General features: G+C 39.6%; 1 protein-coding gene across 3 annotated transcripts in view; it reads left to right on the forward strand.

Annotated features, from left to right (window-relative positions):
- ANKRD27 (ankyrin repeat domain 27) overlaps nt 1-24,619 on the forward strand; it is a 55,714-nt gene that overhangs the window by 19,817 nt on the left and 11,278 nt on the right. For all 3 annotated transcript variants that reach the window (XM_036390652.2, XM_036390654.2, XM_036390656.2), the window contains exons 2-21: nt 1,922-2,052; nt 3,012-3,122; nt 3,775-3,931; nt 5,450-5,604; nt 5,915-5,974; nt 6,068-6,121; nt 6,208-6,273; nt 6,352-6,428; nt 6,812-6,933; nt 8,133-8,211; nt 9,029-9,161; nt 13,727-13,819; nt 14,641-14,768; nt 15,214-15,296; nt 16,041-16,156; nt 16,892-16,984; nt 17,358-17,555; nt 17,866-17,925; nt 18,048-18,167; nt 21,790-21,834. In XM_036390652.2, the coding sequence (XP_036246545.1) occupies nt 1,951-2,052; nt 3,012-3,122; nt 3,775-3,931; nt 5,450-5,604; nt 5,915-5,974; nt 6,068-6,121; nt 6,208-6,273; nt 6,352-6,428; nt 6,812-6,933; nt 8,133-8,211; nt 9,029-9,161; nt 13,727-13,819; nt 14,641-14,768; nt 15,214-15,296; nt 16,041-16,156; nt 16,892-16,984; nt 17,358-17,555; nt 17,866-17,925; nt 18,048-18,167; nt 21,790-21,834 (2,052 nt within the window). In that variant the 5' untranslated portion in view covers nt 1,922-1,950. The remainder of the gene's footprint in view (nt 1-1,921; nt 2,053-3,011; nt 3,123-3,774; nt 3,932-5,449; nt 5,605-5,914; nt 5,975-6,067; nt 6,122-6,207; nt 6,274-6,351; nt 6,429-6,811; nt 6,934-8,132; nt 8,212-9,028; nt 9,162-13,726; nt 13,820-14,640; nt 14,769-15,213; nt 15,297-16,040; nt 16,157-16,891; nt 16,985-17,357; nt 17,556-17,865; nt 17,926-18,047; nt 18,168-21,789; nt 21,835-24,619) is intronic.

Genomic DNA, 24,619 nt, shown 5'->3' on the forward strand with positions numbered 1-24,619 from the left:
CTTGTCCAGGCTGAATCCCCCACCTCTCTCAGCCTGTCTCCAGAGCAGAGGGGCTCCAGCCCTTGGAGCATCTTTGTGCCCCTCCTCTGGACTTGCTGTAGCAGCTCCATGTCCTTGTGCTGAGAGCCCAGGCCTGGAGCAGCTCTGCAGCAGGGGTCTCACCTGAGCAGGGCAGAGGGACAGATTCCCCTCCCTTGACCTGCTGCCCATGCAGGGGGATGAGCCCAGGACATGGTTGGTTTTGGGGCTTCAAATACAGATTGCTGGCTCATGTTGAGCCCATATTAAGCTGGACTTTTTCTAGGTTCACAGTCTTTAATTACTCAACTTGGTTGGTGTTCTGAAGATGTCAATGAGCAAACAATTCCTTCCTCGCTATATTAGCAAACTGCATGGCTGTGCTGATATGGGAGCCCTGGATGAGAAGTCTTTCATGGAAGCTCTTTGTGTTACTGTATGCTTTGAAAGCAGAGGGACCATTTTGTCTGGAATCGTGCAGGAAAGCTGCTTGAGGCACTTACCTGCCACTGCCAGACTTCAGTGTTCAGGCTGGGCTTGTCCAAGCTGTAGGTAACTGGTGATAACTTTATAGTGGAAATGACTTCTACTTTACCTGGTGGTGTTTGTGTTTAACTCTTTAAGGGAGCTCTGCTTGTGCCTGGTCAGGGGAGGGAGCAGAGCCCAGCTCAGTTAGCAGGCTGTAGATCAGCTGATAGCATGGCTGAAACTCAGAGGCTATCTGCAATCCATGAGAATTGGGTCTGTGTTTTCCCACCCCCTTGAACTGCCATACAGTGAGCTCACACTGAGCAAATGATGTGCTAGGAATAATTCTGCATTGGAGGTACTGATTGTGTAAGGGTGGTGTGCTCAAATTCAAGTCTCTAGCTGTGCTCACCCTTTCTTGTTATATACAGCTGAAATTGCATCAGGAAATCATGCAACTTCTGTTGATTACTGAGGAAACCTGCATGAGGAGAAAGATAGAATAAGCTTGTTATTTAAGCATTTGTATGCCTGTTAATCTCAATTCTTGTTAAAAAAACATTCTGAAGTTATTCTAGAAGGTATCTGTTAGGGTTTTTCCTGCCCTTGTGTATGATGTGTACAGAGAATTGGAACTGAGGAGGCGAGCAGGTGAAGGTCTGATTCCTTAGGGATCATCTTCTCCAGGGCACTGTGACACCCAGTGACAGCATTTCCAATGTTTACAGGTTGGATTTTCACTCTACAGTTGCTCTTTTGCTCTGTTTAGCCAAATGTTCCTTAGCAGCCTGACCTCAAATCACTGAGACTCTTTTCATGGGAGTAGAGATGACCACAAATTATGATAAATTTCACGGTGGCTTTTTAATTATGGCATGGATAATCATATCTCCTTGGTGTGCCTCTCTAACTTTGCCTGGAAAGTTGAGGATTGCCTTACATGAGGGTTTCTGTTACACTCTCTGGGTGTCTCATTGGTGTGTGTCAGCAATCCTTATACAGGGGAGTTTTAAGACTTACATGAGCACAGTGCAAAAGCATCAGTGGCCCATGGTGCAGTAGAATCTGCTGTGAAAAGGCTGTTCATTTGTCTCTTGGCTTTAGATCTCAGCAGGAGAAGTTAGTTTGTATATCAAAGTGGTAAAAATTTTGATCTTAACTTCTCTCTGATATTCACTGCTAGACTTCAATACCTGGAAGGCCTAAGGAGACCTTGAGGATAACTGTGTGATTTGAAATGAATAATAATGAAAAATATTCTGTCTGAATAACTTCTTATAGTAGTTTAACAATGCCATTGGCTGCTTACATCAAGACCTGAAACTGCTTTTCCCTTTTTTACAAGGAGAATCAAACTGCCCCTAGGTATTCCCAAATATTATGTTTTAACAGATACCATGTATGATACATCAGCCATTCTCCATATGTATTTTAGAACATCTCCTTGGAATATCTGAAGTCCATATGGCTATGTATGATGAAGATATCTTGAAAAATCCCTTTTATTTGGCCATTCAGAAGCGACGTCCTGATCTATGCAGCAAAGTTGCAGAACTCCATGGTATTGTAAGTATGAAAAAGTACATTGAAAAGCTGCTTGGTGAATAGTAGCTATTTGAATTTATATTATATGTCTGCTATGAAACATGTAAAGATTATTTTAAGTCTACAAAACTTGGAAATAGAACAATTTTTAGTTTAAGTTGAACGTTATTTACTAATATGGACCTCTTGATATATTGCAAGGTAGTAAAATGCTAAGGCTGGTGTTGTTTCTAAACTCTACAGGAAACTCATTTTCTTTTCTATGAACTGAAGTTACATATTCTCTCACAAGTTTATAACTTAAATGGGATTGACCTTTTGAGATGCCTTGTGGACAAACAGTTACTCATTTGACAGCATTTTACATAGCAAAATAAAGCTATTAAACTGACCTGGAATAAAAACTTCAGTCTCCTTAATATTTACTAACCTGGGTATTTTGCTATTAATTAAGTGTGTAGAGACTCCATTAAACATGGAGGTTATTGTTACCTGTTGATAAAATTTGTTTCTTTCTAACTAAGAATTTGCCCCAAATTGCCAATCTGTTGGCCTAAACCCAAGATATTTATCTTAGATCTTTTTCTTTCTGATGGATTTTTGTTTGAGTTTGAATCTCTGCTACACTTTATTAGCTGCTTAATTTTAAGTCATCTGTTGTCATTTGAAGTTATTTGTGACTGGTGCTAAGTAACTAAAGATTTCATTGACTTCCCTTAGTGTTGTTTGCTTCAGTTGCATCTGTCAGCCTTTTCCAGATAAGTTACTAATTGTGATTTCTGGGTTAATTATCAGGCTGTGTGTCTAGTGATAGCCCCTCCTTTTTTTTTTTTTTAATAAAAGCACCTATAGTTCCTATATGTTTACTGTAAATATTTAAAAGCCTGATTTAATTCCTTGCCTCGTAAGAACAAAAGGTATTGCTAAATAGCTGGCAATACACAGCCTTTCTCTCTAAAACATGATTTAACCTCTTTTAGGTGCTAGTTCCATGCAAAGGAAGCCTTTCAAGCAACAGTCTTTCTACCTGCCAGTTTGAATCTTATGTTCTGAAGCCTCTGGAAGAAAATTTTCAAACCTTAAATGGAAAGGTATTTCTGTTTGATATCTGAATGTAGCTTGGGGACACTCCAGTGAGTGATTCACTGCTGCTGTGACTGATTGTGTGAACTAATGGTTACAGACAAGGCAAGCAGGGCTGACACTGCATAGGATCCCAGGTTTTTCATTTGTCATTTTGCAGTACAGTCTGAGAACTTGGGCATACAGCTTGCACTAGAGATAGTTTGCAGGCTGCCATCAGGATTTTCCTGTTCCAGATGCCCTCACTGGAGCTGCTGGGAAAAGAAAGCCAGGTGTGAGAAATGTACACAAGATGTGAGGTATTTTTCTGAGGCTGGGATTAAGTCCTGTTCTGAAGCTGCTGGGTTTTTTTTATTTCCTTTCTACTAAAAGTGCTCTAAAATCTGCAGACAAGACCTTGGTGATTGTCTGAAACCTTCTCCAGCAGTAGACTTGTAAAAGAAGCAGCTGTAATCAAGGTTCAGCCAACCACTGCCTAATGAAGGAGCCTTTGTTTCAGTGTCAACACAGCATGAAAATGTGAATTTTCTCCAATCTGGAGCTTTCTCACCTTGCAAATTTCTCTTCTCCCCCTTTGAAATGTGACTATGCAAGACAGAAGCCAAAGAGCACCTTTTTTTCCTGGCAGTTTCACACTTGTTCTGCTTTGTCTTGTTTCAGGAGATCTTCATACAAGGCAACCTCATCATTCTAGGAGCTGGTTTTAATTACACTCTCTCAGTACCTGTCCTCTTTGAGGAAACCTTTTACAATGAAAAAGAAGAAAGCTTTAGTATATTGTGCATAGCTCATCCATTGGAAAAAACAGAAAGCTCAAGTATGTATTGGTGTCAGTTTGGTGGGTGCCTTTGCACACTGAGCAAATTAGTGTTTGTGCTTAATAAATGTGTTCATTCTGGAAAGTGTTGGCTGGGTTAAAAGCCCTTGGCATTTTTGAGCTTGCTGGGCCAGATATTGGTGTGCTGCTGCAGAGAAATACCAAGTTGCTCCCAGCAAAACTGGTGCTGAGACTGGGGCATAAATCCTGTAGAATTAAGAATTATCTGTGGAATACTTAATCCAGCATGATTTTTTCTGAGCTGCGCTCAATTTATTGCTGACTGCTTAAAAAAGGGATTTAATCCTAAATGTGATCATATGTGTGTTGAGATGCAAGGTGGATGCACAAAAAACTGGAGAGGTAAATTCTTTCATGATGACTTTGCAGGGGGACAGAGGTTGTCTGGCAGAGTTGGGTAGCAACCTCCTGATGGTGGCCCAGCTTATGAAGTTGAATGTCTCAATTTTTGTCCTGCACTGAAAGTGCTTCTGAAGGCTGTGACACTCTTTTCAAGACTACAGTCAATACTGTGAATGTTAACAGCATGTCCTTGTGAACCTGTATAGCAATCCATGTTTACTAATTAAGAACAGAAGCTCCTTAAGAAGCTTAGAAGCTTCAGCTTTTTCTGAAGTAAAAACATAAGTCTTCCTAAATAAATAAAAATATTTGAAACAAGTGAATGCAAAGAGAAGTAGTACTAGGGTAGTGTGAAAGTAGTACTGTGAGGGAAGAATGGAAGGCTTTAAAAAAAACAAAACAACCCCACTGCCATTCTTATAGCCTTAAATTCTGTAAGTGTTAATGTATATCTCAAAAATTATTCATGTGATATTCTTTATGGCCATTACTTCATATAGTCAAATCACAGTCTTTCAGAAGTGAATGAGTTTCTAATTTCAAAAGTAATTTGAAAATAATGATTTAAGCCTCTTATTAACTGGCTGCCTTTGACTGAAGATGAAAGATTTGCCTAGAAATAATTTTTGGAAAAACGGCATAATTTCTAAGTGAGGGATTCAGTTGTTTTAGTCAGAAAAAAAAGTGGATTTGCTTTAATGTTACTTCCTGCAACTTTGCTCTCCCATTCAGAGAAAGCATGCCTAAATAAAGAATAGCTTATGTAAAAGTCCACGATGGGATTTTTGCAGCTCACTTAAAGCACCCTGACTTCCTGCATGGTCACTCTGTCAACACTGTAATGTGCTTTTCTTCTTCTTTCAAGCTTGACTTACACAACTCATAAGCTGAGTGCATGTGGTAATAAATGATCCCAGTGTAAAAAAAAAAAATAAGGGAAATCTGTGTTAGCTATTCCAAATAAACATTTGACATAAAAAACAAGGGAGCCTGTTCAAATGTGACTCCTTAAATTCTTTAATTAAAGGCAATACCTCTAGTTAAAGGTGGAGTGAGCAGAGTTCATGTTTCAGTGTACACAAGCTGGCTGTATATGTAGGGACAAAATGCATGCATATATTAAGCCTATGTGTTAATTCTTGGCTTTTGTTTTAGGTGAATCTACAGCTTCATCAAACTCCTATTCTCTTAAAAACATTGAAGATGTTAGAGAGTTCTTGGGAAGGCACTGTGAGAGATTTGATAAATACATAGCATCTTTCTATAGGACATTTAAAGAACACGAAAGGAAAAGCCTCCGCCACTACATAGTCAGTATCTTCCTTCCTGATGTCTAATTTGCTAAATATAATTAGCTGCACTGGTGCTGTTATCTTTGCCTTATTGAGCTTTTCTGTGTCAGAGCAGCCTAGAGTTGTGAAAGGGGAGGAGGGAGAAGTGGCAATTCACATTTAAGAATTTCACTATCTGGACTGTTTGGTAAATGCAATTATTATTGCTAAAACTCTTACCATACTGTACACTTCTGAGACAGGGAAGACTTACATTACTTATTTAGGCTTTGCTCCTTCAAGTCCCATTAACCTGAACCTGATGGCTTTTATCTTTTCTCTCTCCTAGGATTCTGTCAATGCACTTTATACCAAATGTCTGCAGCATCTTTTGAGAGATTCGCACTTGGTAAAGACTTACTCCCCTAAATACATAGTCCAGTGTTACTTAGGCAATAAATTATCTGACTTTCTCTTGCTGTTTATGGCTTTGCTTTTCTAGAAGATGCTTGCAAAGCAAGAAGAGCAGATGAATCTGATCAAACAAGCTGTTGAAGTAAGCATCTGAAATGAAGGAAAATAATTAGCAAGCTGTTTTTAATTCTCCCTTTCATGCCTAAAATACTGGTTTTTTTCCTACAGATGTATATCCATCATGCTATTTATGACCTAATCTTCAAATATGTGGGGACGATTGAGGCAAGTGAGGTAAGTTACTTTGATTGCTCCATACTGCTGATACTCATCTAAGGCATTTTAAAAACCTGTTGCCTTTCTATTAATTAGGATGCTGATTTTAATAAAATCACAAGGAGCCTTCAAGACCTGCAGCAAAAAGACATTGGAGTGAAGCCTGAGTTCAGGTGAGAGAGATGACTCTGGATTCTTGAAGAGTCACTGAGATCCTGTCTTAAATAGAATCATGCCAGCCAAAAAGTGTTTTTCTTCAGACAAACAAGTCTGAAGTTTTTTATAAAAAAACAAGCAGGTTTTTTTATACTTTAATTTGAGATGTAAAATCAAAGCTTTGCAAGTGTTGTATGAGGACAGTCTATGCATTGATGGTTGACTCCTTTTATGTTTTTAAGCCATCTACAGGACACAGAAATGCAGGTGCACTTAGAGTAGAAGTAGGAATAATTTGGAACCATTCTTCAATTCAGCTCTGAATAAGTTAAAACTTAGGCTTTGGACATCCTGCAGAGGATCTCTGTATGCTAATCATTCCTTTCTAATTATTTTATAGTTTTAATATACCACGTGCGAAGCGAGAGCTGGGTCAGTTGAACAAATGCACTTCCCCTCAACAGAAGCTGCTTTGTCTGCGTAAAGTTGTACAAATTATTATGCAGTCTCCAAGCCAAAGAGGTCAGTAATTAGTCAATTCATAATTTTAAACTTAACCAGCACACACAAAGCACTTCAGTGTATAAACAAGTGTTTGGGTAACTCTTGGGGATCAAACATAGCTGAGCTGGAGTCTCTAAGGTCTCTGAACAGAGCAGAAGGGAAAGGAAGTGAGGTAGGTGTGTCAGCACTGGTTCCTGTGGGCTGGGGTGGGGTCCTGGGTTAGCTTGTGTATATTTTAGCTTGGACATGGAGGAAGCTCATATCTGCCAGGACACTGAGGGTGATCATTTGAAACACTAGAGATTGTTGCTGGATCATTCTTGTGTATTTGTCCATGCTCCCCTTGACATGGTGAAATTGAGACTCTTTGTCGCTATAGGACACAAAACAACACAAGTGCACATACTGCTGCTCTCAAGGTGAAGAAGAAAGAAGCTTATTTTCTGACTCTAACATTTATAGTTTTCTAAAAGAAACAGTGGATTGGAGGGTCAAAGTGCCACCTCTCCAATGACACTGGACAAACTAACAGTTCATCAAATTTCTCTTCTATAAAAGAATGCAAACAATGAGTTATTTACAGAAAGTGTGTGAGACAGTTTGCTACCAAAATGTAAACATCAGAAGACTTAGAAAGTCTTAAACAATCAAAGGAACAACTCTTGAGATGCAAAAATGCAAGAGATGGGTGGGGCCAAACAAATGTGCTGCTGTGGATTGCAGACATGATTCTATGATACAAAAGCACAGTCCTCTTAACCTGGCACTTTATCTAGCTTGAAAAGAGAAGATACTTCTCTTTTCAAGCTAGATAAAGCAAATAGAGTAGCACAGTGAACTCATGCTTTCCCTACTTCATATCTTTTTTTCTCTAGGAAGACTGCTGGGTAATGGAAAAATGTATCAACTTTTGAGCATAGTCTTTGTCCTCAAGAATTTCAGAAATCTTGAGCTAATGCTCTGGCCCTTGCTGTGTGGCAAGGGAGGGATGCTAGTCAGATATTGCAGTGTGTACTGCACAAACTGTATCTGTGTGTTGGCTCCTGGCAGACTGTTCCAGTGAGAGATTTGAGAACATTTGGAGGCCTGCCCTGGGCTCTCCATGCATTCTCTACTGGTAGAGCTGGCCTTTAGTCTTAAGAAGCAGAACTTTAGAGTTATTGCTCTTGATTTGAACCATGACATAACTAATACCAAATGTGAATTCTTTTTTTTAGTTAACATGGAAACCATGTGTGCAGATGATCTTCTCTCTGTTTTGCTGTATTTGCTTGTAAAAACAGAAATTCCAAACTGGTATGTAACTGTTTTAGCTATATAGAACTCCTTCCTACCATTTTGTGCAGTGCTGCTGTAGGGACAAATGTTTCTGAACTCACAGTAATAACTTACTGAAAGTGTATGAGGTCCTGTTGAAATGCAGAAAATGTTTTATAGGACAAATAGCAAAGATGTGTTATATGTGTAACTAAATGAAGGAGCTGTCAGGAATGTGCCTTTGTTTTGGTTCTCAGCCTAGAAAAAAGTTGTAGTGAGAGGCCATCTCTCAACCAAATCTGTGTGTCAATACAGCCTTCACAGAGTGGTTCTTTCATCTGTGTTGGGAGCTGTGACACCTTTATGCATGTCAAGATTTGGTGCATTTCTTAGAGAGAAACTAGGTGTGAATGTTTAATTACTTCCTGCTAGCTTGTGCCATTGTGTCTCCTCATTTTCAGTAAAAGTCTATCTAAACCTTCCAGCTCTACCTGAACTGATTCTCTGTGCTGTTCTATCCTGGATCTCTGAGATCAGCATTTGGCCTTTAACTTGTAGCTATCAGTGTGGTGCTTATGGTGCTGGAAACATTGCTTCACTCACTTCAAAGATGTTAATCTCCCATTATTGCCCTTATCCTTCCATTCCTTCCATCCAGTTGATAACTCTTCATTGAATATATGAGATAAGTAGAGATCTGGTCACTCTTCAAGCTCAGAACAGCCATATTGCTGGCCTAACAAGCTTTTTAGAAGCTTTTTCCCAACTCACCCTATTGTCTGCCTGGGTTGCCTAAGATGAGCTGCAATATGCCATGCTAGTGTCTTAGTTCACAACTCTAACATTTTCCTTTCAGGATGGCCAACCTGAGTTACATAAAGAACTTCAGGCTGTGCAGCTCAGTGAAGGATGAGCTGGGGTACTGCCTGACCTCCATTGAGGCTGCCATCGAGTACATCCGCCAGGGCAACCTCTCGGACAGACCCACGGTAAGCTGCTCCTAAAGTCTGCCTAAGGCCTGCTTCATACACTGTAGTACCATTGTGGGTGTAAGTCCAGCCAGAGGATGCAAAGAACTAACTCAAGAATTTCCTTCTTTTGCTTAAAAAATGACTAGAGCTGACTACCTGAAGCAAATGCTAAATTTACCTAAATTATTATAATGAAGTCCTATATACCAATATTTTTATTCATTGCATACTTCTTGATGAAGTACTTAAATGTGAAGTCTGCCTCTTTACTTGGTTAGAGGAAAAATGGCAGCACTGTTTTCTACAGATGAGTCTCCAGTATATGTTTATCTCCTGTTTGTATTCTACCAGGATTGTGAAAGCAGTGCAGTACTTGGGAGCAGGCACAGCTTAAATTTTGTGTAATTTAAAAAAGCTTAGCTGTGCTAGCAGAATGGAGATAGCAGTGTAATTTAGAATTATTCAGTAAATCTTCCTAGTGGAAGAATTCCATGTGTTTGCAGAGTGGGTTACAGTGCTGCTCTTAGGGGATGCAGGGCTGTGATAAGGTGCTGTTTGAAGGTCAAATTTGGCTCTTGGGATCTCTGACCTAGCCGGGACAGGACATCTGTGGATGCATGAGAGATTTCCTACTGGGCAACTAGACCTGCTGTCAATCTGGTCACATCCCTGCAGGCCAGTCAAGGGTGATGCTGATGTGACTTTAGAGACTTCTATAATTTAAGAACTTTTTGGATTATTTATTCCAGGAATCCAGTCTTACCACTCCTGTAAAATTTTCTACTGTTGTAAAACTAGGTTTTCCTGAGCTGATGTGGACATCAAAAGGAGTGAACGTGGGACCAGAGTGAATTCAATGTGTCTCAGTCTGCCCTACTGCAAAGCACTGGAGTCTAACTGCAGGGGCCAGAGCAATGGTTCAGTGTGCAGGGCTTGGGATGGGACAACCTGGGGGACAGTCTTAAGAAGCACTTAATGTAACATTTTGGCCTCTTGCTATTTTTGGTTTTGTCATTTTCTGGGATTTTTCCATGAATTTGTGCAAGTTTGTTTTGTACACTCAAAAAAAGCCCCCCAAAAACAAACCAACACTTTCATATTGTGCAAAGAGAGTGGTATTTCTTGTCTGTAATTGAATTATATTAAAAAAATAAAAATGGTAGTTTAAAAGAAACAACCTGCTCTATGATTTTGCTTCCTGCAGTCACTTGGCTGTCATTCACAATCAATACACAAAGAGCAAAGCTGGTGCTCTGAAAGGAAACTGAAACCAAAGTAGAATTGTCTTCCACAACAATGCCAGCAAACTAAGACAGAATATACTGCTCTTAAATTTCTAGAATAGAGACTGTTTCCTGTTCAATGCCTGATCCTATCCCTTTTGGTGTAGTTGAGGATAGCAGCTTTTATACTGGGATTGCACTCAAATGTTGTAATTTAAGTGCCACTTCCATTAAGGTACTAGAGTTTGGGAGGCACCTGTCTTGAAAGATAAACTGTATGTTTGAGAATCTAAATGAGGAATTCAGTGTCTGCACCATGGAAAGAGCAAGCCATTAGTGTTTCTGCCCATACTTCAGCTGGATCAGCTCCAGGCCCAGAGAACTTTATCACTTCAGGATGAATGTGCAACACCAAGTCCTCTTGCATTGCCTTTCCTTGGAGTCAGTCTGGCTGGAAGGCAGCAGAGGATGAAATGAGGGACAGCTTGCCCTATTTCAACCCTGAGGATGAAATGAGGGATAGCTTGCCCTTAACACAGCTGGAAGGAAACAGCCAGAGCACCCTTTGCTTGTGGGCAGGAGAAGGTGGCACACAGTGAAAAGAGACTGAGGTGGAAATGGCAAAAGGATAGTGAGGAGGTGGAGGAGCCTGCTGTCTCTTCATGAAGTGACCATTTGAGATATGTCCTTTAATCTCTGGTAAAGGAGATGAACTTTGAAGCATCAACAGCAGCTGTCATGATTTCCTGCTCCAGATTGTGCTGGAAGGGGGTGTGGGATTGAAGTGAGCAGGAGCATTGCTGTGCCCTGGGGCTTCATTACAGCCCCTTATGTGGTTATGCTTCATTTTATAGCTGGCTTCAGATGGAGCTGCTGGCAGCTGAGTAATGCTGCTGTCCAATCCCTAATGAAGATTACTCCAGAAAGAAACTCAGCAGGGGACTAATGTACCCTGAGGGATAATGGGCACATTCTCACCCTCCTGTCAGTAAGTGAATTGCACTCAGGACGTTCTTGCCAAATCCCCTCCACCCAAGGTCATGCAAGTCCTTGTGAGACACTTTGTGGGGAAGAGAGGAGCCTGTAAAGCATGGCAGAGTCAATTTTATTTTCTGAATTGTCAACATTATTCAATTAGCATTCCTGTTAATAAGTGTTGGATACCAGCTCATTCCTTTGCATGGCTAATGTGTAGTAAGACTCTCAAGTTGAGAGGGTTAAAGTGAGATATAAAAAAAAAGGGAGTCAGAGCCAGCCATGAGGGAATAGGCAGCATTTTGTTTCATGTGTGGGAAGAGCTTCAGATGGGGAAGTGATCCCTTCTCCCCCTCCCCACCAAACACTTCATTACCCTTAGTTTGTGTCCAAGAGTTCCTCTTTGGGCTTCTGCCACCTGTATTTCCTCCAAGTTATCAGTTGCAATCTGTGAGAATGACTTGGGATAGATGATTACAAGGGTACACTCTCATAGGTACAAATACTTTCTTTTTCTACACGTTGTAGTATTAGATTTAAAGGTCATTAATGTTTGGGTGTGTATTTTCTAGACAAGAAACCCTTAAAATACCTGAAAGTCCCACTCCAAGCAATCTCTTTCTAAAAGAAATACAAATTCCTGGGCTGTAAGTAAAGCTGGTACAAGTGGATTCTGACTTTGAAAGCCCAAACTTGCTTAATCCTTCAGTGAATATTTGATTCTTGTCATTCCATATTTCACTATTGAAGATATGTGGTTTCACCTGGGCTCTTTTTGTTCTGATTTATATAATAAATATATAATACTGCTACATTAGGGTTTCTGTCTCATTTGTCTCTTTTAAAACAATGATTCCACTTGGGGAACACTTCCCTTGAAGACACACACTGTGGAAGGAGCAGTTCTAAAACTGCAGTAGTTCTTGCTAATGGTTTCTTAGATTCTCCACAGTGAAAGTATAAAGCTTGTGAGCATCCACGCCAGAAATTCTGATTAGACATTAGGAACTTGTACCAGCAGTTAAACTTTAGACCAAATATTTCTTAGGGAAGTTACTCCTCTTCCTAGTGAAGAATCTTAGGAGACTAGTGTTGTATGCCTTGCAATTCTGAGAAGATATGCTTGGGTATCCTTAGCTGAAGTACAGAGATTTGAAACGATTGGTGAATATTTGTCATCTTCATGTATCTAAATACAAACAACTTCTGTGAAGTACAGAGAAAACCTTTCATCTCCAGACCTCACAAACATGTTTTTAATGATATTATTTGCTGAACTCTTAAGGGTTTTTTGGACAGCTTTATGAGAGGCATCTGTGTTGATTTTGAAACATGAATAGTCCTAATTTCTAGAAAGCCTGAATCAACTGATGTTGTTTATTTGCAGTTTATGAGGCTCAAATTTCATGCTGACTTGCTAATGTAAGAGTGGAGTCAGACTGGTTTTACTCATTTACATCTGGTCTTGATGGACTTTATTTCAAAAGCCATAGTCCAGATCCTAAACCATTGAAGTTTGCCTGATACATGGTGTGTGTTTTAAATGCAGTGGTTTTCTGTTTTATGGAGGCTGAAGTCTTTCCATTTCTGGAGAGCCATTATCTTGCAAGAGCACCACTGCCAACCAGAAGCAGCTGGGGATCAGAACCAACCACATGCAAAAGTTTCCATCTGCATTCTTAGGAAGTGTTTTCCTTAGGTGGTTGTTTTATTTCGTGGGAGGGTCAGTGCTGCCACCTCAAAATCTAACTCCACTTAATTTTCACCTGGCTTTGGAGGCATTTATATTCTTTAGTGCATCCTGAAGTGTATCTTCAGCTGTCTCTAAGGACTGATGCAAGGGTAGCAGCTGTGTCTGCTTAGTTCAAACCAAGTAGGAAATTGCACAGATGGATCTGCTGCAGAGCAATGCTTTGCCTGGTGCAATCTTGTATTTTTCAGCCAGCAGCAGAGAGTTCAGAATTCTTTGAGTTGGAGTTGTATCTGGGTCATCTTTTTTAGTAGCCATCAGTAGACATGTCCTATGTGAATTTGCCTTAATTCCTCCTCTTGAGAAAGCTGTGTTGCACCTCTTACAGTTCATGCTTTCTTTGATGTGTTTTGCTGTGTTCTTTTTTAGATGGTACTGCCGTAATTTCATTAATGTTAATTCACAGTGAATTTCAGTAAAGAAATATTCTGGTGAACATCTATTTATTATTTCTATGGGTGCCCAGTCTTGTATCTCAAAATCTTAAAAGTGAAACTGATTTGGATTTCACATGTGTCTGATAATTCATACATAGCAAATAAGTGTTTAATATTTTTAAAAGTTAATTCCTTGTTAAGGTTCTTCGCTTTTGTCTGTAGATGACTGTATAAATTACCTATCTGTTTTATTTTCAGGAATCTGAGAGTCTGTGTGACAAGCTGCTCTTAAGACAAAGGATGAACTTGTTGTCCCAGATGTCTGCTACACCAATAGACTGCTTGTTTAAGGTTAATAACTTTTATGGCAGAATATGGATGTATTTGCACATTTCATGTTTATATCCCTCCCTTTCTGCAGTTGTATGGAATTACAACTGGAATTCTCTGGAATGTAATGAAGGGTTAATTACATTAGTACTGTGAAATGTCTTTTAGTAGGTGCTAAAAGTGTGTTTTGAACCGAGTACATTTCTGTGCCAAAGCCTTGCTAACATAATATAATCTTAGGGATTTCAGTACATGTTATATGAAATATAGAAGCAAATGAGGATGAAATGCTACTGCTGTTGGTATTGTGTGGCCTATTTAAATCACAGATGTGATACTGCTTGTGGCTCACAGCTTTTAGTACTTGAAATTGGAAGAGCTTTCTGAAATAATTTAGATGTAGTCACCTGACAGCTACTTCATATTATCTGTTAATCTCATACTGTCATTCTAAAAGAATTTTGCTTCTACAAGGACACAAAGCAGAGCTTCTAATTATATGTTCACAGCTTATGGCTGGAGACTTAGTAATTTTATAGACATGTTTTTGCACAGAGGGAGCTCAATTTCATGATTGAGTCTAAAGGGGACAATAGGAATTGTTTTAATTTTTTTATAGAAAGTGAAGTAAGCCAAGAACAGTTTCTTTTTAGTACTGAATGCCCATTAGGGGGTTTTGTGCTGTGACATTGTTCATTTCTGCTTTCTAATGCTTGAATACGTCTTTCATAATCGAATCCTTTCATTTTGTGCTTCAGTAAATTACTCTTGGCTTTTTTGCCTTAAAAGGAGGCTTTTTATATTGCTTTCTCATTCTCTCTTCTCTTGTTTTTTTTTTGTAGCATATTGCTTCAGGTGATCAGGAGGAAGTGGAGCGGCTGCTAAGTCAAGGTGACAGTGATAAGGACACTGTACAGAAAATGTGTCACCCGCTGTGTTACTGTGACAAATGCGAGAAGCTGGTTTCTGGGTGAGCACCCTTCACCCCACAAATGCATAGAAAGCTGTGTAGAAGCCTTTAGCTAAGATTTCCTTCAGGAAATATGCTGCTTTTGGTTATAGAGGAATTTGGGAGCACTTCAGGATGTAGTGGAGAGCATGTGGGTGTGTGTGGTTTGAAAAAACAGAAGAAACATTGGGAACATACAGAATCCTTTGGAACCCACCCATTCTCTGATGGAGCCCATGTGGGCTTTGGTAAACATGGTGTTTCTTCCTTTGAATCAAACTTACAGATCTGGGACTAACCCACTTCTCTTAACAAAAGGTAAAGTTCTCTTTGGAATAATTTGTCAATGTAAAAGGATAAAAAGTTCCAAAATCAGTTTTTTGCCATCCTTGGCAGCTTTTCCCTTTCTCTCCTTCCTTCCACCACGGGGGTAATTAAGCTGCTTTCAAACCATTGTGTTTTAAAGGAAACTGAATGACCCTTCCATTATCACTCCCTTTTCCCGAGATGACCGGGGGTACACTCCACTTCATATAGCTGCTATTTGTGGTGAGTGGGCTTGCTGTTCTTCACCAGTGTTTCCTCCTCCTTTTGCTTTTCTGTCTTTATGCCAGCCTGTTTCCCACCTTTAATATAAAGTTGGAATTCTGCATTAAGTTGTTTTTTTGCTTCTTTGCTAATGAAACTTTGCTGTTTCTATCTGAGCACAGACTGAAGTTGTTGTATATTTATTTAAGCTCAGTTTCTTATGGCTGAGTTAATCTTTGGGTTTTGACTCTATTTTTGCCATAGTGGTTTCCACAGTGGTGCTTTCTTCAGCTTTGAAAAAAGTAAAGATTGTCCTCAGAAATCAGTCTTGTTTTAAAGGACTGGCACATTGTGAAACAAGTTTTCTCTTTCCTACAGCTGGCTATGCATTATAGAGCTGTAACACCTGTATTATAATATTCGTTATGTAATTGATTTTCCTTTTATTAGAAGCTGTATTATTTTCTTAGTGGGTGGTTTCTTATCTGTAATTTCCTTTCTTATTATACTGAATCCAAATATTTTCTTTTGTTACTTGTAGGATACAAATATAGCTTGCTTTAGCTGGAGGTTCTTTTATGGGGCTTTAATATTGAAATATCTGCCACAAAAAAACCCAAATACCAGGGCAGTGACTATGCAGTATATGGAAACATAGTATGCAGAAATGCAGGGTCTCTTGGTTTATAGTCACTGTTTGAATTTGAAAAGTAGCAGTGTTCTTGTACAAAGTTTACACCTTTCTTTGAATGCCTATTTTCCAAGGTCAGACTTCCTTAGTGGATTTACTGGTGGCCAAAGGAGCCATTGTCAATGCCACAGATTACCACGGTTCAAGTCCCCTTCACCTCGCCTGTCAGAAGGGATATCAGAATGTTACAGTAAGCACAACACCTAACCTAAATAATAAATACATGACTCTTACTAAGTCTGCTACTGGTACTGCCATTTAGATCTTCTGGGGAGCTTTTAGCAGAGCTATGTCAGCTGTCAGAATGGCGAATCTTTCATCACTGTAATTTGCAAGATATTTTATTTTTTCTCCTACTGCAAGGTTTTCAGCCATTGGTAATAACCAGCTGGCAGCTCTGCACAATTCATCCACTTTATTAACACAAATGTCCAATACATAATACAGATGAAGAGCATCTCTGCTCTTGCTTGGGACAGAACAACCATTGCAGCCATTGGGCTGAATAAAATGCTTCACATTCTGTTTAGGATAGACTGTGTAACTACAGTAATTATTGTCCACTTGAATTTAGTGTCTGTAATAGTCCTCAATTAGCATTGTTGAAATAAAGTTGTCTTCACTTGCTTAGGCTTTTGAAATGTGAGGTAGATGATGTAGTGAATATATTGCAGTATTTGCTGCAGTAGAGATTTCATTTTTTTCAATTAAAATTCTGAATATGTAAGAAGAGACTTTGTGATTCTCAGGGTAGGGCACAAACAGTGCTGCAGTGCCAGGAGGGTGGTGTCTGAAACAGGAGGCAGAGCTAGTGTCTCATGGAGTGCTTCATCATGCCAGAGCCCTAAAGGAATCTGCAGAGCAATAATTGTTTGTACATTAATTTTTTAGCTACTTAAATGTCTACTTTTGCTTTTCTTTTAAGCTGCTCTTATTGCACTACAAGGCAAGTACTGATGTTCAGGACAATAATGGAAATACTCCACTTCATTTAGCCTGCACTTACGGTCATGAGGATGTAAGTAATTGTTTTGAATCAAACCAAATGGGCATTCTAATGCAATGGAATTAAACTGATGCAAATTAGCACTAAACTTATATATTTTAAATAGTAAATAAAAATATTTGAAGGCTAAATTGTTTACTGCTCTAAATGAGGACTTTATTTGGTAGTTCGTAGCAATTTTTAATGTGACTTCACATTAAAGATAGCAGTGCTTTGCAAATCTAGTTGTTTAACTCTTTATTTAATGACACTGAACCACTAAAGCCTTCTCTTTAGGTAATGGGTTACATAAGCAGCAATAAAAGCAAACCTTTCAGGGTTGTGCCTGTTGTCTGAGCTGAGACACAGCACTATAATTTATTGATAGCTTTCCTTTTCTTCCCAGTGTGTCAAGGCTTTAGTGTACTATGATGTGCACTCCTGCAGACTGGATATTGGCAATGAGAAGGGAGACACTCCTCTGCACATTGCTGCTCGCTGGGGCTATCAGGGCATCATTGAAGTGCTCTTGCAAAATGGGGCAAATCCAGAAATTCAGAACAGGATGAAAGAGACTTCCCTGCAGTGTGCGTTGAATTCCAAGGTATTCCTCTTCATCTTCCAGCCTGATTTCTTTCTGATCCAACACCACAGAGGTGGAGATGTTCACTGCTAAGAGGTTTTCACTATTAAAGAGAAAATGTGTATTTCACTCTGAGGAAGAAAGGTCCCATTTTAACTCCAGCAGTGGGAATACACTCTGTGGGATAGAACATGAACTTGTAAATGGGTACTTCTAATCTGCTCAGTCATATTCTGTTACTAATTATGAGGTTGTCTGCTCATTTGTGTTTCAGTCAGTAGATTCCTCTATGAGTGGAGTTACATTGGTTCTCTTTAATATTTTTGTGCAGATTTTGTCATTGATGGAAGCAAACTACCTAACATTTGAAAGAGGACAGAGTGCTTCTGAGGTAACAGCCCATGCAAGCCAAATTGTTTCTTGCCTATGCTTAACCTCCTTTATTTGATATTTCACCTTTTCTGGTTGGTTGTTTGATTTATTGATTTTTATTGGCTTTTTTCCAACTGTAAGTCACCACTTAGGTCTCCTCAGCACTCAACAGAAACTTTCAGCAGAGGATCATCTGTCTCAAGCCTGTCATCAGCATCAACTGATATTAGGCAAGAAGAAGCAAAAAACAGTTATAAAGAGGTAAGATTGAGGTATAGGTTTTGACAGTAAGCAAAGTGAAGGAAGCTAGAAAAGTGATAATTTGCTACAGTGTTTTAAACTGCTTCTTCAGGAATAGCCTTCTGTCTGGTTTGGAAAATGGTAACTGCTGTCCTCAGGGGCTTTGTCATCTTAGTGCTTATTTTTGTTGGCTTCAACTGCTCTGTTGGTTATTTCTGGGGAAAAATTTATACCATCTCTGAAGTAGTTGTTCATATTTATTGAAGTTAACTATGTAATATGAGAATTTGTTGAGGTTTACCAAGGTACAGTGGCAGTCAGTGCCCCAAGGCCCTGGCTGTCCCATCCAGGAATTAAGTGCCACTGTTAGCTTAGAAAATCTGTCACTTGTAAAGTGACTTTACTTTCACTTGTAAAGTGAAAAGACACTTATACAGCCATGCTGGCCAACAACAAACTGGAATGTTAAGACATAAGACATGCTTTCAAATAGGCATGGGAATCAATTTTGTAACAAGTGAAGAAGTACAGACTATATATCAAATATCTTGCATGTATATGTTTGCTGATTTTGCTCTGTCCACACCAGATGGTATCCTCTGAATTTTTCCTGTGGGATCTCAGATCCACACTTGTTACCCCTTCCCAAGACTGTCATATTACCACTCATTCTGATGCTTCTTTTTATTTTTCCTAGTCTGCCTATTCATTATTTTTTTCCAAATTGACCTCCTAAGTGTGTTTGTTTCTCTCAATATCACCACTACATTCAAATTCTTCCTTTTCCTGGTATTAAAAGCTTCTTTTCTTGCCAGAAGTTTCAGTTCTCTAAAAATATTGAAGAAACACAAAGATGCAAATTTTGACTGTCAATATGATTTCACATTTGAGTTGCTCTGTGAGAGGCTCATATAGGGCTGGACCTCCCTGTTTGTACAGAGTCAAGCACTCTAAACAAGTTCTCCTTCTAGATGGAGGATTTATTTTTCTTTGAAGGAACAAATTTATCACACCCAAGTGCTAAGACTGTAGTTCAAGCCAGGGGAAAAGATTACAAACTGCTTACACCTGAGATCCTGGGGGTTAATGACCTTCTCTGTAAGCCAGATTTAGTTGATTTCTGTTTGCCAAGTTTCACCTGGGCTCCCTGCTCAAAGAGGCAAGAGCCTGACGCTGAGAGAGCTCCATGAAGGAAACACCACTGGAATATGGGAAACTGGTACTGTCAGTTTTCCAGATTTCAAGGTTCACACCTGGGATTAAGGGGATCCAGTCAGATCTTGATTAAGCAATACTGAATTAAACTCTTAAATGAGTCAGTCATAGTGGCTTGTGTATTATGACTTAGAAAAGAGAGAGTGAAAGAGCCAGGATTGTAAATTTGGGACCTGCTCTGTTGGAACTAAAATCTCCATGCACAGTTTCTGTTCAGCAGCTGAAAAACTGGCCATGCAGCTGAATAGATAGAAAATAGATTTCTTTCTTCTATTTTTACATTTAAAGGAAAGTTCTGTTCCATGGAAGAGTGAGAAAACAAACTGGAAAGATGAGGAAATGCGTACTTAGGGCAGACATTTTGCCCTAAGTACTCTTAATAAATTATCTATAAGCTGCATAACAAATGTAGCACTGCTGGGGCCTGAGACAGCTTTTAGTACTTTAAGAAAGTTGTTATTTTTGGAAAGAAATTATCAGAGCTGGTGGGTCACTGCTATTACTGTTAGACATCTTGTGTGGCATAAGGTGACTCCTGGAAAATCCTAAAGACCTCTACATTCTCCAGTGACATTATCCTGGATGATCAGGGGAAGTTTAGGGCAGGCACAGATCTCCCTAGTTGATATAGTCCATTTTAGCTGTATATGTGGAGAGGTTGGGATTCAGCCAAGTTCTGGAAGACAGTTGTCTTCACTTCACACATCTATTGCCCCTCCTCAGTCTGTGGAGGGAAATTCACTTCAGAGAGGAGTTAATCTCAGATATGCTTAGTTTGACATGAGTTGCACTCAGGTGTTATTTGTTGACTGTATTCTGTTCTGTAGTTATCAGAGAGGGAGTTTAAAAATAAAATGCCTGGCTGTGATTTAGACAGCTGACTTTTAGACATTCAAAATTAGGAAATAACAATCAAAGAATCATAGATTCTGCATGGAGTGACCAGTTTATGACTCCAAGGACCTTCATCCTGTATTAGAAAGGTGGTAATAAACCCAAACTTAGCAGTGTTCCTAAGAAGAGATAAAAATGGAGAGATTTAATCTGGCCTCTGGTCTTTCAGCTGTTTGTGTCCTGTTCTTCATGCAAAACCCTGAAGAAAGAGATCAGAGCAGTAGAACACAAACTTCAGTCTCATTCTTCCTTGTTTGCCTTGCCAAACATCACTGTCACACTCAGCAAGGTGGTAATTTCCATATGAAGATTGAAATGTGACTGAAGCTGTCACTCCATGACAGCTTGCAAGGTGTTCCTCACTGTAGAAACAAGTGTCTTTACCCATTGCCATCTTCAGTGATTCTAGCACGGTGCTGGAATAGTTTGCTAAATGCTAAAACAGACTTTCACAAAGCTGATTAAATGATTCCTGACACTGCAGAGCCAGGTGAATTGTGAGAGGACTGATGGACTCTCCCTGCCCTTTTGCTGGCACTTCTCCCATTCTATCAGGTTGGATCTCAACTCCTTCATGTGAGAGTAGAGACTTAGAGAAGAGACAAGTTAATCTCCTTCTCCTGCTTTCCCAGCAGCCTGAGGGCTCAGGGGAATGGCACCAGTGCTCTGCAGAGCTCCTTCCACCTCCTCTTCCCTCACGTGTCTGTTCCCCCTGCAGAGCTGTGAGCAGGCAAGCACCTTCCTTCCCCCAGCACTGGGGCCTGGCCTCACCTTACACTGAAGTGGGGTAGTTCTGGTCCCAGTGTGTACCTTTTAGTATTTATACTTTTCCAGATTTTAAGTAAGAAAACAAATTTCATATTTACAGTCAAGTTGGCTTTGTAAATGTTTGGTTTTAGTGCAGGATTAAACCAGTTATCTGCAGATGTAAAGGTACAATGGGAAAGCATCTTTTTCATCTTAAACTGTTGTTTCTCAAATAGCTTTGTGTTCCTGTAATTACACTGTACCCTGTAATTATAAAGAGATGGACCCAGGAGTAGAGTGTTCAGGTTTTTGGGAGGCACTGGTACAATATGCTGGGAGCTGTGTGCTGGATAGTGAGAGCAGCACAAAGCAGCTCAGCAAGAGTCCAGCCAGTGTTAGTGTATATTAGGGTAGGAATTTGCCTTGGGCTGGGATTTTTAACATTAGATTCACACAGAAATGCACAGGGCAGCTGCTGCTGGAGCAGCATAATAATATATATCAGCTTACATGGCTTTGTTTATGGGTGGGCCACCTATCCTCAGTTTGGGTAAGTACTGTTTAACTGAGCAAGTCAGAGATCATCAAATGGCCACAGGCCTTGTACAGATTCTCTAGTTCATAAAGGAGGAAGGTTTTTCCTTTAAAACTTTCTCAATAAATATGAAATGGGCCAGCAGTAATCCTACTGCATGAGCTTAGGAGGTTAGCAAAGGACACAGGATTTTCTGTGTTCTGCTTAATACCCATACCAACAAAGCAAATAAATAATTTTCTTCATACATAGGTGGAAAAACTCCTGAGAGCAGTTGCTGATGGAGATCTGGAAATGGTGAGTGTTAATGTGGCTGTTGAGTATTACTGAATTCCATTTATCTCATTCAAATTGAGGAAGTTACTTGTAAATAGCATCAAGTGGAGAATGCTTTCCACTTTTCCAGGGTAATAATCTCATGTAAAGAGGAAATTCAGGTGACACTAGTCAGCACAGAGATGCTATTTGTGGAGCACACAACAACGTGGAGTTTGGATTTCACTTCAAATGGACAGCTGATGATATAATAATACCAGTTTCAGATGTGATGTTCTGTAATTTGTGGTACCACCTGTCTCTTGATTATTCTTTTATTTATTATTACCTTTCTTCCTTAAAAAATGAGATACTTCCAATGTCATTCTACTGAAAAATAGAAGATGACACAGGAATCTTTAGGAGTTTTGCTTTTGGAAATGTGTATAAGGCTGTAGATTTCTTGATTTTCTTGTAGTTCACAGAACAAAGCCATAAAGCTGTGTGAGAATGCAAGTTTACTCTGCTGGGTGCATGTTCTGAAAAACCTGTTTGGGTTTGGTTTGTACCAGGAGTTACAAATGCCAATGAAGCCTCACAGAGTCATCAGAAATTGAAAACTCATGTCACAAAATATGTGCCATGTTAATACTGTTTCTCTTATGTTTTATTCCACTGAGATGATGGAAATAGAACAAAGAAGTGTTCAGTTGTTGAGTACATATCATTATCCTAGTGTGATAGGGTAAGTCCCAATGTGACTTATTATGAGTAATTATTTCCAAGCCAACCCTTAAGTCATTTCAAGAAGCAGTAACATGTACAATGGTGATATTTGCCATTTTCCTGGCCAGTGGTAAATGTGCATGTATTACAGTTCACTTTTCACCCACTTTGTGAAAATCTAAACTTCATCAAGAAAATTAAATGCAGTGCTGTAACTTGCTGGGAAATCAGTATCTAGCACTGCTCAATAGATACCAGCAATGAAAAGCATATAGAAAAAAATTATATAGAAAAAAAGCACATAGAAATCCAGTCTGTGCATTCAGATGACAGAATCACTTCTCTTTTGTGGCTTTACTTCCCTCATTACTGAAGTTCATGTGAAGTTGTTCAGAAAAGGAGATTCATCCAGCTGGATGACAAAGGTTATAGATTGCATATCTGTTAAAAAACCAGGAGTATTTAAAAACTCTGACCTTGTTCTGACAGCCTGAGGTCTGTCTGTATAGGAACAGCCACAGCAGCCAGGTCATTAGGGCTGCTGTAGATGTTTGCTGTGACAGCCAACTGAGCTTTGCAAGAGGAGGCATTAAAAAAGTGCTGTGAAACTGGAAGATTAAAAAAAATAAACATTATTATGTGATTGGTGTTGTCTCAGCATAGCTACTGCATTTGGTGCTCTCCTACCCAGTCTGTCCAGTGGGAAGTATATGTGCAAATCTACCACAGAATAAAACCAAATCTCTTGTCTGAAATAAGTGCTGTGGAGCAGCTGAAAGGTTGGAGTGAGGGTACAGAGACCCAGAGTGCTCAGCTGAGTATTCCAAAGTAACCCAGCAGTGTAAAGAACCTTTCAGGTGACAAGTTACCTGGTAAATGAGACTGGGCAATCTCCTGAGGTGGTTCACTCAGGCACAGTTAATATTCTGACAAAAAATACCTTTAAACCATGAAGAATGGCTACTGCACTGTAGTTATAAAGAGGTGGGCACAGGAGTAGGGTGTTCAGGTTTTTGGGAGGCACTGGTATCAATATGTTTGGAGCTGTGCACTGGATAATGAGAGCAGCAGTATTTGGCTGTCCCAGGAGGAGGAGGAAATCAATTGTGAGAGTCTTGGTGAGGGTGCAGGGAAAGGGGGAGTGAAGGGATAGTTCTGCTTATTTTAGACATGTACAAATGTAGCAAGTAGTTAAGCTTTGCTGAGCTGGCCTTCCATAAACATGCAGGCTTGAGAGAATATTCCCTTTGTTCCAGAGAACAACATGGAGTTTGCAGAGAAAGCAAACAAAATATTCTGTAAAAAACACAATATTCCTTTTCAGGCTCAAATGTGTTATCATTCAGAATCAGTTATAGGGCCCTTCCTGGCTTCCCAGGATTTGTTGTAGCTGCATGTGTTTAAGTGGCTGAGACATGGATGTGTTGTTGTCCCAGAGCTCAGTGGTGAGGAGCAGAACCTGTGACAAGTGTGAGAGTAAACAGAGAGGGAGGAAGGTCTCCGAAATCCCACTGTCCCCATTCCCTTGGACTAGAGCTCTTGGTTTGGCCCAGTAGTAATGGAGACTTAATACAGTCACTGCTAATTCTAAAATGTCTTTAGTGAAATTAGATTAATGAATTTCAAGGTAAAAATGTACTGCTTAAACAGTTGTTTTTTTAATTGAATTAGATGTAATGTAAAATTTCAATGCCCTAAGCATCACTGTTTGCAGGTTGCACATGAATGCCCTGAGCCCTAAGACTTCACTGAAGGGCCTCTCTCAAAAATGAGGCACTGCACATTGAGGAAAAAGAGAAACTGTCCAACTCCCAGGTGACAGACCTAAGGAAAGTCAGTGCCCCTGCAAAGTTTTGGGTATCTGTTAAATGTTGTCATCCTTGTCATTCCTTATGTTCTTTAAGGCAAAAGATGAGGCAAAATTCACATTGATATGAGCTGGCACAAATCATCTGAGCTGAAAGGATGTGGAGTGTTTGAGAGTGGGTGAGCACTGCAGTTGTGATTAGGCAGCAGGAAGTCATTTATAATTCACTTCACTGTTCTTGGAGAACTTCCCAGCTGCTTTGTCAACAATAACACTTGATTGTTTCATTTGGCC

This window comes from Molothrus ater, chromosome 12 (genome assembly GCF_012460135.2).
Source record: "Molothrus ater isolate BHLD 08-10-18 breed brown headed cowbird chromosome 12, BPBGC_Mater_1.1, whole genome shotgun sequence".
Classification (NCBI taxonomy): domain Eukaryota; kingdom Metazoa; phylum Chordata; class Aves; order Passeriformes; family Icteridae; genus Molothrus; species Molothrus ater.